Source organism: Ornithorhynchus anatinus, chromosome 17, assembly GCF_004115215.2.
Source record: "Ornithorhynchus anatinus isolate Pmale09 chromosome 17, mOrnAna1.pri.v4, whole genome shotgun sequence".
Classification (NCBI taxonomy): Eukaryota; Metazoa; Chordata; class Mammalia; order Monotremata; family Ornithorhynchidae; genus Ornithorhynchus; species Ornithorhynchus anatinus.
Genome location: NC_041744.1, coordinates 12,516,434 through 12,531,384, shown reverse-complemented (window position 1 = coordinate 12,531,384; position 14,951 = coordinate 12,516,434). Strand labels below are relative to the sequence as shown.

General features: G+C 44.2%; 1 protein-coding gene across 2 annotated transcripts in view; it reads right to left on the bottom strand.

Annotated features, from left to right (window-relative positions):
- BRIP1 (BRCA1 interacting protein C-terminal helicase 1) overlaps window positions 1-14,578 on the bottom strand; it is a 113,467-nt gene extending 98,889 nt beyond the window's left edge. For both annotated transcript variants that reach the window (XR_003765703.1, XM_029082166.2), the window contains exons 1-6: window positions 14,491-14,578; window positions 12,346-12,468; window positions 9,064-9,175; window positions 6,866-7,042; window positions 6,504-6,634; window positions 4,697-4,816 (exon numbers count right to left, since the gene is read on the bottom strand). Coding sequence is in view for 1 of the 2 variants with exons in the window: in XM_029082166.2 (XP_028937999.1) it covers window positions 4,697-4,816; window positions 6,504-6,634; window positions 6,866-7,042; window positions 9,064-9,175; window positions 12,346-12,438 (633 nt within the window). In the remaining variant the exon portion in view is untranslated. The remainder of the gene's footprint in view (window positions 1-4,696; window positions 4,817-6,503; window positions 6,635-6,865; window positions 7,043-9,063; window positions 9,176-12,345; window positions 12,469-14,490) is intronic.
- Between the last annotated feature and the right edge of the window lie 373 nt (window positions 14,579-14,951).

Sequence of the window (14,951 nt, the reverse complement as noted above, 5' to 3'; positions counted from 1 at the left end):
CCAGTCACTTAACTTCTCTGTACCTCAGTTTCCTCATCTGTAAAATGAGGATTAAATTTGTGTTGTTCTTAGCTTATGTTGTTCTTAGCTTAGTTTATGGGATTGTAAATCCCATAAGAGACAGGGATGGTGTCTGGCCAGACTGCCTTGTAACTATCCATGGGGTTATTACAATGTTTGGCATATAATAATAATAATAATATTGGTATTTAAGCGCTTACTATGTGCAGAGCACTGTTCTAAGCACTGGGAGAGATACAAGGTCATCAGGTTGTCCCACGTGAGGCTCACAATCTTAATCCCCATTTTACAGATGAGGGAACTGAGGCACCAAGAAGTTAAGTGACTTGCCCATAGTCACACAGCTGATGAGTGGCAGAGCCGGGATTCAAACCCACGACCTCTGACTCCCAAGCCTGTGCTCTTTCCACTGAGCCTGCTTAACGACTACCTCATTTATTATCATTAATCAAACACCTTGGAAAGTGTTTTGACCTCTCAAATACTGTACACAAATGAAAAGACATGATGTAAATAAGAAATCCCTATTAAAAATGTACCTTATAAAGTCTAAGAGAAATATATACAGGTATACCTCATGTTATGTTTCTCAAAAGTGTGGCTGAATCACGAACAGCTGTACTGAGGGGCATGATTCCCATCTACAAATGCAACTGTTTGGGTTCTCTTTCAGTACCACCCTGACGTGAAAAGTGGGTCCTAAAAGAATTTCACTACATCCCTTCCCTTTCTTTGTTCCCAGAGACTCCTGTTCTGCTACTTCTCAAATTCGCCCCTCTGCACCACCTTCCACTCTTCTCACCCCAACACTCCAATTTTTTTTTTCCATCACCCCAATCTTTCCCCACCCCTGCTGCCAGGAAGGAGAAGGGAAAGGGGGAGGTCAGCATTGCTTTTGGCAGACCATACAGGCTTTGCTCCCATTCTGCCCCGATCTATTCCCACCTCCAGTCTCACAGCTGGGACTGGGAATGAGAGGTGGGGCTTCGAATGGGAACAGGGAGATGATTCCGGGCTGGAGGTGATTGCGGCGAAAGAGGAATGGCACAATACCTGCCAAGGGGTTATCTGAAAGTATGCTCAGTCTGGCTGCACTTGTGAAGGCTCAAGCCACCAAAGAGCCTCTTTGGCAGTGGCTGGGCAATTGTGGGCAGATTGGAAAGCAGTAGGGTTCAACCCTGTTTGCTTGTAACCACCCTAGTACTTAGTACAGTGCCTGGCGCCAAGTAAGCACTTAATATATACCATTAAAAAAAAAAGGCATAGGATAAGGGAACAGCTGAGACGATTTCTCCAATTCAGCCAGAGTAAGCAAGAATTGGGGTGCGGCAGTAAGCTCGTTGTGGGCAGGGAATGTGTCTATTTATTGTTATATTGTACTCACCCAAACGCTTAGTACAGTGCTCTGCACACAGTAAGCACTCAATAAATATGACTGATTGAATGAATGAATGTCAGTAAGGGCAAGGGCTTCCTGTCTGATCCGGCTGCCACCTTCTCCACCCCGCGTACCTTCCTCCTGCTTCTGTTTCACAGCCAAAGAAGCCCTGTTGCTTCTGGTGTCTCTGCTGGGGAGAAACACCTCATTATTCATTCAGTAGTATTTATTGAGTGCTTACTGTGTACAGAGCACTATACTAAGCGCTCGGGAGAGAACAACAATAAGCAGACACGTTTCCTGCCCACCACGAGCTTACAGATATTATGTCAGTGAATACATCATTAAAAAACCAACACGGCTGAAGATGGTCCCTGCACCTCAAAAGAACCCTGAAGAATGAGTTGGAGATGCAAAATGCCTTTTCTCCACAGGCTTTCCCTGGAGATACAAATCCGAATTTGATAAAAAGATACTACTGAACAATAAATATCACATTAATTTTCCAGGGAGAACTCAAAAAATACAATGCTTCTCAATGATCTCACTTGTGTAATGCGAATTTTCTGGTAATCTCAAATAACCCAGGAAAATGACACCACACCACTTCAAAAATAGAGGACAAGATCCAACAGAAACCAAAATGAGCAACTCCAGAGGGAGTTATGCAGCCAGGCAAACCAATTCTTCTGGGTTCCAGAAAACCCCTGAATTTAATAAATTTCCTCTTCCAATTCCCTGGTGTCCATGATGACTTCTTTCACCTAACATGGCAATCAGTTCATTTCAAAAAGTGGAAGGTTTTGGGGGAGGTTTTTTTTAAGTTTAGGTTCTCTAGAGGAATAGAATCTTAACTTCTCCAAATAATATAAATTTTACTAAAAAGAGCTGTAGTTTTACCCCATCTTAAAAATTTCATCTAAATGGCTTCAAATCTTTTTTCAAGTCTTCCCAAAAAAATGCAATATGAGTGAAATTTTATTCTCTACACAGCCTTCTCTTGTGACTTCCATTTCACTTCATTCCAAGTAAATTTTTGGATTGATTGATTATATTTTTGTTTTAACTACTTCCTTCTTCAGACCCATACCCTTTAACAATACCCTTGCCTGCTTAAAATTGACTAAAACCAGGCATATTTTGCAAGGGAGGGAAGAAGGGGAGATTGGTTGCTTGTTTTAAAACAGCCCAGAGTTCCATAAGCCTTCATACCACATGACATTTCTTCAGCAATACACAGCAACGGGCAGTGAGTGGGAAATGCACTAGAGTTTTTTCAAGAAACCAGTTGAACCCTGGTCTGCTTGCCACCTTATTAATCCAATAAATTTGCTGGTGGTGTTAATTAACGTGGCATATATCATTCAAGGCATTATAAAAATAGAAAGTTTGGTGTCGCACTGAAAGTTTATCATTGGGCTTACTGGATTTAGTTGAGGGATTTGGGTTGTTCAATAAATCTCGAAGATTGAGAGAAATGGTCGAACACCCATGTTTTCATTGTTATGACATGCAATAAGTCACTTGGCTGTGAAAAATACCAAGTTTTCATCTAAGAAATTGTGACAGTATTTAATACCAAAGAGTAAACATGACACACTTTGCCCATTCATTCATTTTTAAAAGATGATTTAAACATTTTATGAGAAAGATTCATTGGAGTTTGACACATTCTCATTTAGTCATAATAACTTTGCGGATATTTAGGGCTGCAGTAATAAGAAATTTCACTTACTAGAACATATCATCTTACCATGAACCCATAAATATACAAGGTTCTCAGGACAAAGTTTGACATCATGAACAATATTATCTTAAAAGTCTCTTCTACCTCCTCCTAAGAGAGACCTAAATAGAAAATGATCCAACCAGTTTTCCCCCCCTCTACTCTTCCTTCACCTTAGAAGGATTCATTCGGTGCCCAGGTCAAGTAATTCCCTGATTTAAAGAAAGAATCCTTTTCCTAGGGAAAAACATGACACAAAGATTACCTCTAATCAGGTTAAAGAAAGATCAAAATTCGACTGGGCTCTCACCCACAGAAAGAGAAAAATTAGGAAGTAAAGTAGTGTTGTCCCAACACAAGTAACACAGGAGGGAAGGGAACAATACTAGAACAGGTATCCCTCAAAACTTTTTTATGGTACTTGTCAAGCATTTACTATAAGCCAAGCCCTGCACTGAGTGCTTGGGGTGGATATAAGATATTCAGGTTAGACTTGGGGCTCACAGTCAAAGAAAGAGTCAGGTTGACTCCCCATTTTGCAGATGAGAATACTGAGGCACAGAGAAGTGAAATGACTTACCCAAGGTCACAGAGCAGACAAGCGGCAGAGATTGGATTAGAACCCCGTTCCTCTGACTCTCCGGGTCCGTGCTCTTTCCACTACATCACGCCACTGCTTTACTTCTTTGCCCCCAACTCCCTTAAAAGCCTGGACTCTGCCCCACCACAAAGGGAGTAGAGCAGTTTGGCTAACAAAATATTCTTTCCATCTATCCCGGGCCAGGGGGAAGAGACATTTTTGTGTACTCTACTGGGTTGGCTATAGGCTCTTAATTATCTTCTACAAATAGAAGTTTTGTGAGAGGTCTTACACCACATCTACCTTCTGCACAATTGAGTGCAGCTGCTTAAAGCCATTAACAGCAGGTGAACAAACACTCAGGTGCCCCAGTATCATATTAGGATGGTTTTAAAAGTTCACTTGCAATGGAAGTTTAAAATAGCCATTCTGAGCATCCTTCTGAGACTTTATTTTTCACAAATCTATGGGAAAAATGTCCAACATCTTCATAGACGTGCACGATGTTCTAGTAAGAACAATAACTATTGACAGGAGAGCTACAGAAGTAACATTAAACAATATAGTTAAGTATTAGAAATGGCACCAAATTGTAAAACCTTCTCATTTGCCTAGAAACTTAAGTTGAAAATATCATTCACACCACAAAGCAGCATTTAAAATTAAAATACTATCAAAAACATTGCCCGCTAAAAGTATATGCGCAAAAAGATGCATTTGAAAGAATGTATGCATGAGTTTTTAGCTATCTCAACTGAAAAAAAAGTGAAGTTTCAATATGACCAAAATCATCCCAGTCAAGGAGAGTAATGAGAACATTTCTCCCCATCACAGGCTCTTCATATCAAAATGCCTTGCATTTTCTTCTAAATGATATTAAAATATGGTTTCTCAGGGTTCCTCAAGGAGACAGCATGACTAAGGAAAGTTTGTATTTAACAGACCTTGGAATGTCCAAACTGTCTACTTTTGTATTAAACACAATACTTACTACTTTTGGAGAGAAAAGGCTTTTTTTTTCCATCGGCGAGTTGGGCTTTACGTTCTTCTCTTGGTGAACTTTGGTGTCAAAACATTGAACTCCCTTGGCCAAACAATGACGTTTTCTGACCTGCAAAAATGCACCCAGGACAGAAGTCAAAACATATTGAAGATGCTAGAGTAGTTCTCTCTCTCAGAACCCAATTCTGAATTTTAGTTGTCCTACCAAGACTTCCTGCTCGTAGATTGTGAGCGTCTCACCCTCACTCAAGGGATAGGGACCATGTCTAATTCCCACTTGTGCAGTCTCTCTCAGAGCTTAGCAGAGTGTCTGCACACAGAGCTTAATAAATGATTTTATTACTACTGCTACATTCAGCACATGATGGGTTATAATGCTGATGGTCAATATGAATCAATATTTTTTGATACCTTAGAGCCCATCTAAATTACTCAACTATGAATTAAGAGAATCAAAGCTACTACAATTGAATTTCCTATACTGATATTTTTTTTAAATGTCTCAAAATGGGTGCTTCTGGTTTTATTTAAATAAAGATTATTTCATATTGACTGGGTCTCTAAGGGAGAGCTAGGCCAGGTTCTTTAAAACCCTTAAAAATATAAAGCAACATCTTCTTCAGTCCCTTTTACAAATATCAATGGCCTCATTTCCTACCTGTAATTATACTTTTTTTAATGGTATTTGTTAAGCACTATGTGCCTGGCATTGTACTAAGCACTGGGGTGGGCACAAGCTAATCTGGTTGGACATAGTCCATGACCCTCATGGAGCTCACAGTCTTAGTCCTCATTCTCCAGATGAGGTAACTGAGGCACAGAAAAGCAAGGTGACTTGCCCAAGGTCACACAGCAGACAAGTGGCAGAGCCAGGATTAGAACCCAGTTCCTTCTGAATCCCGGGTCTGTGCTCAATCCACTAGGCCACGCTACTCCTTCCTGTTTACTACCTGTTAAGACAAAATGTTGGAACCAAAGCGAATAGAGGGACAAGGGAACAGGTTTTATAGAGAGCTCTGTCCCTGCATCACCTAATTCTGGCTAATTTTCTTGTAGTTTTTTTTATATTATTTCACTGAATTTTATAACATCTGTAACCAAAAGGTGAAAATAGAGCTTTATATGTTAATTTCATTTAAAAAGTCTGAGTTCCCAAATGCACCATATTGTCACTCAGGTAATAACTACCATCATGAAATGGAAGCAGGGTCTGCTTGAGTTGCAAGAAAACGAGGTGCACAAGCCATTATTCTTCCAATCAGCGTTCTGAATGATTTATTTTTACCAGGCACAAACTAACCATAGAACATGGCATTACTAATCTCAATATATGCCAAGTTTTCAAGTCAGTATCCTGACAAGGAAATTAAACCAATTCCATTTCTAATCAAAATTCAGCAATGAGGGAATTTCATGGACTATCAGGTATGTCAGCAATTTGAATTTTTCACAAACACAGAAGTTATCCTTTCTTCTTCAAATTTCATTACTTTGGCCATTTGAATGACAATGTTAGTGAGGAGGCTGGAGGGCCATAAAATACTTAAATTCCTTATTTATACATATGCAACTAGTAATCTGTCTTTATGACATCTTATTGTGAATGATCTGTGGCAACAATAGACCCCTTTGTGAAAAGTAACAATATAAATGAGGTTTTAAAAAAATAATACTCTAATTTATGGCTGTGGCATGACCCGACTAATCTTTCCGTCCTACACTGAAATGGTGATTGATACTTGACAGCAAGGTTCAACTCTATCTGGATTATTTCACTGCCCATAAACTCGGCTCACCTGCTGCTCGGTTTCTAAGGGACGAATCCTTTTCCTCTCTGCCTGAAAATCGTCGTTTTCATCTTTAATTGAAGACGCTTGCTTCTTTGCAGATAGTTTGGCAGCCAATGTGGTTTTCCTGGGGCCATTTTCTGTACCGGACAGACACAAACAAAACTAGCCGGAGCGGTCTATATTTGCAAACATTAAGGCGGCTCCCAGCGGGGTCGGGTTGGGTCAGGGCTGGCTTGCTAAGCCCTACCATGACCGTACCTCTTCGGAAAGGCAGCCCTCAAAGGCGGGAGGCACGTCAATCGGCCCAAGCCCATGACTGCAGCGGTCTCCATTACCGCCTGACGGTTCAGCCAAAAGATAGCAGTTACCTGGGAGAGGTGAGGAGGTTTCCTTTTTCGGAGAAGCTGGCTTAGAAGAATTGATTAACGAGCACGAGGCACCTTGATTTATGCTGGTATCTGGAGTAATATTCCCTGAGTGGCAGGCACAGCTGCATGGCAATGGTGATTCGGGTTTTTTTCCAAAGCCTTCATTCACTGGCTTCTCTAAAAAAAAAAAAAAATGAAGAATATACCCCAACAAATGTCAGTCAAAAAACCAAGCCATCTATAACTCCAACAATTAAAAAAAAAGGTTGAAAGAAAACAGCCAGAGAGTCCGCTTCTAATTATTAAGACCATAATACTAAAATAATATTTCAGGCTTACCATGAGTTTAAACAATGCAAAGGAGCTATCACTGCTAAGCAAGTACTTACCAAAAATCAGACAAAAATCCATCTCCTGGGGAAATAATTCAAGGAGTAGCTACAGAAATGCTTCCTATTTGGAAAGCAGAATCAGATCAATGAGTTCTTCAGCCCACTCTACCGATTTCACTTTCCACATAATCTGCCTCTACATATTCGACTCAGTAGTTTTCTACTATTTTTTCCTCCTTCCTCCAAAACCACAGTGTCCTTCTTCCTAGCTTCTTCCCAAGTTTAGGTTTCCCGCCCCCCACAGGGGTGAGGGGAAAATTTGCCCCTCCAGCTATTTGAACTGAACTTTCAGACTTGTTCATCTCCTGTCTCCCTGATAAGATCTGAGAGCTTCCAATCACGGTTGGAAAGACACGAATTAGAAGCGTCCTATTCTGTTAGCTCTTTTCAGCCTTTCCCCGCCCAGTCCTGACCCCCTCCTTAAAACTCCTGCCCCGTCCCTTCTGCCCCCACATTTCAAATGAGAAGTTGGTACCTTTGCCCCCCAAAAGAGTCCTGCTTATTCCTAAAGCTTAAACTCTCTTCCTATGTCTTGGCCTCCATTCCTTCTCCTCCTGGAAAAATGCATACTCCCACTCCCCTCCGCTCTCTTATTGCTATCTTCAAACCTCTCCCCTGGATGTTTTCATTCTACCTGCAAACATGCCCTATTTTTCATCCTTTTCTCTTGACTCCACTACAACCTCCGCCGTCTCTCTTTCCAAAGTCTTCCAATGAGCCCTCTATACCCTCCGCCTCTAGTTCCCCTTAAAAACTCTCTCAACCAAACACAAGCTTGAATTTTGCCCTCATCACTCTCCTGAGATTTTGCTCATCAAGGATTCCAATGTCTTTCGGGCTAAATTTAATGGTCTTTTCTCTAACCTAGCACTTGTGACTCGGTTGACCATTCTCTCATTTGAGAAATTCTGCCTGGCTCTGGTTTTCAGTCTTCCTTTAACCACTCTACCTTTGCTGCCTCTCTTTCCCTTTCTCACCCTGCAGATGAAAATGTCTCAAGGCTCAGTTCTAAGCCCTCTACATTTCTCATTTTGTACCAGTTCTCTCAGGGAACTTTTCAACTCACAGGTTTCGACCACCTTCAAACAAAGCCAGTTGTACTATATCACTATAGTTATATTCCTCCAGAACCTCATGTTTGGGGAACATTATATACAGAACCATGGATTCAATATGCTAAAGGGTAGACGTGTGACATTTTCAAAAAATTAATTTCTATATTATTGTTAGGAATGTGTTCTTTTATAAATGTCACCGGGGAAACAACATGGCCTAGTGGGAAGAGCACAAACCTGGAAATCAGAGGATGTGGGATCTAAACCTGGCTCCATCACCTGCATGTTGTGTTACCTTGGCCAAATCACTTAATTTCTCTGTGCCCCCGTTTCCTCAACTGTAAAATGGGGATTCAATACCTGTTCTCCCTCCCTCACTGGGCTCACAGTCAAAGGAAAACAGGGAGTGTGATCAACATGATGATCTTGTATCTCTCCCAGCACGTAGTATAATGCTCGGCACATACTAAGCACCTAAACCCCACGATTATTATTATTAATGTGTTATTTTACGGCATTAAGAAGAGCACAGTGAGTTGCAAAAACACCAAGAATGGTTCGGTAGATTAAGGCCAGTACAGTTTCGGAAGCCTAGTGTGGTTCGGTAAGGCTGAGGGAAGAAAGCTGGGAAGTGCTTTGATGGCATGCCACAACCAACTTCACACACGTGCACGCAACCGCTTCTTCCAATGCCATATCTCTGCCAACAAACCCCCAAGCCATCTTAGTTTGATACCAGCTAGGTACTCACCACTCAGAGACTGCTGCCACGCCAATGCAGAACAAAGTAAGGCTAAGCTTTTTCCGCTTCCTGTGGGGCTCTCCAATAAACAGTGTTGTCTACCATTTAATCCTCTAACAATCTATTGTACAAAAATGACAAAAACAAAAATCAGGAAATGTCAGCGACATGCTTTTGTTGACAGGTGGCTGAAGACAATGCACTTTGTTCAAGCAGATTTCAACAAGCACTCCCAGACATAGCATTTAGAGAGACCAACTTCGCAAATTCAAAAAGTGCCACTTCAATACTTAAAAACCACTGTAGTACTAACTCTGCTTTTCTCCACTAGAAAGGGAAATGGGACAGTAAGGAAGAAACATCTTTCTCCCTGGAAATGAAATTTCTCCAAATATTGGGAGGAATAAATTCATGACGTGCTGTTCTTCCGACTTGTAGAGAACCAAAGTCTTTACTCTTTGGCTCATAGGAAAGGAAAGGAGGCACGGAGAGTTAAGGTGCAGCACACGGTTACTGAGGTGGCTTCTCACTTTCCTTGTCTCTCCCTAAGGATGGTAATTAGTTGGATGAAAGGTGACAATATGATTTTTGCTGAAAACTTAAGCAACAGGATATTATTCTAAACTCATGGGCAGGGAACAAATGTAATAATAATTATGGTATTTAAGTGCTTACTCTGTGCAAAGCACTGTTCTAAGTGCTGAGGTTGATACAAGGTAATCAGGTGGCCCCACATGGGGCTCACAGTCTTCATCTCCATTTTCCAGATGAGGTAACTGAGGCACAGAGAAGTGAAGTGAATTGCCCAAAGTCACACAGCTGATAAGTGGTGGAGCCAGGATTAGAACCCACGACCTCTCACTCCCAAGCCCGGGCTCTTTCCACTAAGACACTCTGTGTCTGTTACGCTGTTGCATTGTACTCTTCCTAGCGCTTATTACAGTGCTTTGCACACAGTAAGTGCTCCATAAATACGACTGAATCTTTTGGGGTCTATTTTGGGGTCTTTTTTAATGGTATTTGTTAAGTGCTTCCTATGTGTAGGCACTGTCCTAAGCGCTCGGGTAGATACAAGCTAATCTAGTTGGACACAGTCCATGTCCCTCATAGGGCTCAGAGACTTAATGAGGCACAGAGAAATCAAGTAGCCTACCCAAGGGCACACAGCCGAGATGAGAACCTAGGTCCTTCTGACTTTCAGGTCCGTGCTCTAACCATCGGGCCACGTGGCTTCTCAACTCTCTTGTACCGTACTCTCCCAAGCACTCAGTACAGTGCTCTGCACACGGAAGCGCTCAATAAATACCATTGATTGATTGATTATATTCCTCTCCTTTCCCTCTCAGCCTCGCTGTGAATGCGAGGAGAATGTGGAGTTAGTTTCCCAGCACCTTCTGACACCTGAACCAAAAACCCCAGAATTCCCTGAATCTAAAACTGAGCATGTACTGTACTGGATGTTCTCCAGATGTGAAAAATCAAAATATCTAAAATGAGCAAGAGGATTTGAGCGAATGGTTACAGAGGGAGGCTGAGAAGTTTAGCTGGGCCAACCCCACTTCCAAAACATCTGAATATTTTTATAAAATTATCTGGTGAAGCCTACAGGACTCCGGAACGGTTCACGTTAAACGAGATGGTATGGTGAGCTTATAGGGGACTAGGCAGCTTCCCGGGAGAAGGAGTGAAGGTGAAAGGGACCCTAGTGATGCCTGCTTTGGCTTAAAGGTCCCTTTGACCAGCTTGAATTACAGTTAGAACTTTGTACCTCATGTTGTAGGTGACAGAGTACATTACTTTGCAGGAAACTGCCTACGCTGGAAATACAAGACTGACACCGGTTTATAAACCGTTTTTCACAAGATGGAATCACCCCACAAAAACGATGGACAAACCTTGGTCCTGAGACTTTAAAGCAGTCCATCACCTTGTCTCCTCCTATCTCTCCTCGCTACTCTCCTACTGCAAACCAGTCCGCACACTTAGCTCCTCTAATGCTAATCTTCTCAAGGTACCTTGATCCTGGCTATCTCGCTGCTGACCTCTTAATCGCATCCTGCCTCTGGCCTGGAGTACCCTCCCTTTCCATATCTAACAGACAATTACTCTCCCCACCTTCAAAGGCTTACTGAAGGCACATCTCCAAGAGGCCTTTCCTGACTAAGTCCTCATTTCCTCTTTTCCCACTTCCTTCTGTGCCAAGCAATCATATTTACTGAGCTATGTGCAGAGCACTGTACTGAGATCTTAAGAGGGTATAATACAATAGAATTAGCAGATGTTCCCTGCCCATAACGAGCTTACTGCCTAGAGGGGGAGACAGGCATTAATGTGAATAATTTAGAATATATAAGGGTATGAACATAAATGTTGTGGGATTGGGGGTGGGGCAAATATTAAATGTCCAGAATCACAGTTTGAAGGGCATAAATGATGCAGAAGGGAAAGAGAACCGGGAAAAAAAGGGCTTCATCAGGGAAGGTCTCGTGGAGAAGATGTGACATTCATAATGTTTTGATGGCGGAGAGTCGTGGCTTGGTGTATATGGAGGGGGAGGGAGTTCCAAGCTAGGGGGAGGAGGTGGGAAAGTACAAATTAACAATAACAATACTATTAGTGATAATTTAAAAAGATATATTAAGCTCTTGCTATGTGCCAGGCCTTGGGGAAGCTTCAAGATCATCAAATTGCTAAGAGGGAGAAAGAACAGCTATTTTCTCTCCATTTTACTGATGAAGAAACAGGAACAGAGTAGTTAAGTGACTTGTCTGAAGTTACACAGCAGGCAAGTTGCTGCGATAAGACTAGAACCCAGGTATCCTAATTCACTGTCCCATGCTCAAATCCACTGGACCATATCCCTTCCCGCTTCTCCTTTTCAGCTGATAGGTGTAGACCTGGTTTACTTGCAGAATGGTCAGGACACATAGTCTAACAACCATAACCCAGAGAAGCAGCATGACCTAGTGGAAAGAGGACAGTGCTGGGAGTCAGAGGACCTGGGTTCTAATCCCGGTTCTGCTACTTATCTGCTGAGTGACCTTGGGTGAGTTATTTCACTTCTTTGTGCCTCAGCTCCCTCATTTGTAAAATATGGACTAAGACTGTGTGCCTTAGGTGGGACAGGGACCGTGTCCAACCTGATCAACTTGTATTTACCCCCGCACCTAGCCCAGTGTCTGGCATAGAGTATGAGCTTAACAAATATAAAACAAAACCAAAAATCATGATGAAGAGTCAGGAGCTATTCACTTAAGTCATGAATAAACTGATGTTCTTTAAACTACTTACTGAATTCATCATGGCCAGTTGTGATGGGTAGGCCTTACAGGGGAAATGAATCTTCACCCCACCTATTGTGTATTCAGACAGTGTTGAAGACATTTTGCTTTCTTGTTTAACTCAGACTTGGGTCTGCAAAATAAAATGAAAGGGAACACATCCATCATTAAAATATATATATACATATGTCTATATTATTATTAATATATATATATATAACACTATTGAAGGGCAGGAGAGCAGAAAGGATACAGAAGAAACCAGTTGGGATTTGATTGCAATAATTTACTTTGACAGTTTGTTGCGTGATTTGGTCTGGCATTTATTCCCCCATGGCAGGAAATGCAGCCAGGGATGGTGCACTATCGCCCGCAGGAAGGCATGGCATTGCTGCCTCTATTTGTTGCTGAAGTGTACTCTCCCTAGGGCTTAGTACGGTGCTCTGCACACAGCTGGCACTCCATAAGTATGACTGAATAATAATAATAATTTTGGTATTTGTTAAGCGCTTACTATGTGCCAAGCAGTGTTCTAAGTGCTGGGTAGATACAGGGAAATCAGGTTGTCCCACATGAAGCCCACAGTCTTAATCTCCATTTTTCAGATAAGGTAACTGAAGCCCAGGGAAGTTAAGTGACTTACCCAAAGTCACACAGCTGACAGGTGGCGGAGCCTGGATTAGAACCCATGACCCCGACTCCTAAACCTGTGCTCTTTCCACTGAGCCACGCTGCTTCTCTTAGAACAGTACTGGGCACGTAGTAAATGCTTAACAAATGCCGTCATCGTTATTATTATTCTCTGTGCCTCAGTTCTCTCATCTGCAAAATGAGGATGAAGACTGTGAGCCCCACGTGGGACAGCCTGATGACTTTGTATCTACCCCAGTGCTTGGCACATTGTAAGCGCTTAACCAATGCCATCATCATCATGATTATGATTCTTCTCTGTGCCTCAGTTCCCTCAACTGGAAAATGGGGATGAAGACTGGGAACCCCAAGTGGGACAGCCTGATGACCTTGTATTCCCCCACCAAGCGCTTAGAACAGTGCTGGGCACATAGTAAGCACTTAAATGCCATCGTCATCATTAATATTAGTCTCTGTGCCTCAGTTCCCTCATCTGTAAAATGAGGGCAATTGAGAAGCAGCGTGGCTCAGTGGGAAGATAATAATAATAATAATGTTGGTATTTGTTAAGCGCTTACAATGTGCGGAGCACTGTTCTAAGCGCTGGGGTAGACACAGGGGAATCAGGTTGTCCCACGTGGGGCTCACGGTCTTAATTCCCATTTTACAGATGAGGGAACTGAGGCACAGAGAAGTTAAGTGACTTGCCCACAGTCACACAGCTGACAAGTGGCAGAGATGGGATTCGAACTCATGAGCCCTGACTCCAAAGCCCGTGCTCTTTCCACTGCGCCACGCTGCTTCTCGGGAGAGCCCGGAAGAGCCCGGGCTCGGGAGTCAGAGGTCACGGGTTCGAATCCTGACTCCGCCGCTTGCCAGCTGGGTGACTTTGGGCCAGTCACTTCACTTCTCCGGGCCTCAGTTCCCTCCTCTGTAAAATGGGGATGAAGACTGTGAGCCCCACGTGGGCCAGCCTGATCACTTGTAACCTCCCCCAGCGCTTAGGACAGCGCTTTGCACATAGTAAGCGCTGAACAAATACCACATTATTAAAATGGGGGTTAAAACTGGGAGCCCCACGTGGGCCAGCCTGATCCCTTGCCTCCCCCCTGCGCTTCGAACAGCGTTTTGCACATAGTAAGCGCTGAACAAACGCCCATTATTAAAATGGGGATGAAGACTGGGAGCCCCACGTGCTGATGACCTTGTATCCCGCCCCCGTCCCCAGCGTTTAGAACGGTGCTGGACACAAAGGAAGCGCTCAACAAATGCCATCATCATTATTATGATTATCATTATTAATAAAATATGGAGGGGGCGCAGGAGGCCGCAGCCCCGGGCGGCCGTTGCGTGACGTCACGTGACGTCACGCGACGTCAGGTTACGCGCGCCTCGGCCGCCCCGAGGCTCGCGGAGCCCTCGGGCTGCGGTTGGGGGGCTCCGGGCCCGGTCCCCCGGTCCGCCGGCCTCCCGCCCCCCGGCCTCCCGGGCTCCCGCCCCCGACCCGGCGCGGCCCGCGCGTTACCTCTTCGGCCCCCGCAGCGTTGCCTTAGCGCGGGCGGCGCCGGCCCTGGGGCCCTCAGGCCACCGCCCCCTCAAGCCCCTTCGGGCCTTTCCCGCCGCGCCCGCTCCAATCAGCGGCGACGCCGCCCGCAGCCAATCGCCGGCCGGGAAACCGATGACGACGACGGCGGCGGGGGCCAATCAGAGGCGGGGAATCCGCGTCCCGGCCGCGGGAGCCAATCAGAGGCGGGTAATTCGAGAGGGGGCGGGGCCAATCAGAGGCGGGGAATCCGAGATGGGGGCGGGGCCAATCAGAGGCGGGGAAATCCGAGGGGGGGGCGGGGCCAATCAGAGGCGGGGAATCCGCGTCCCGGCCGGGGACAGGCAGAGGAGGCGGCGGCGGGAGCCAATCAGCGACGAGAAGGGAGCCCCGCTCGGCCAATGCGGGCGCTTGGCGGTCGAGCCGCCTCTCCGTCTTTTCCC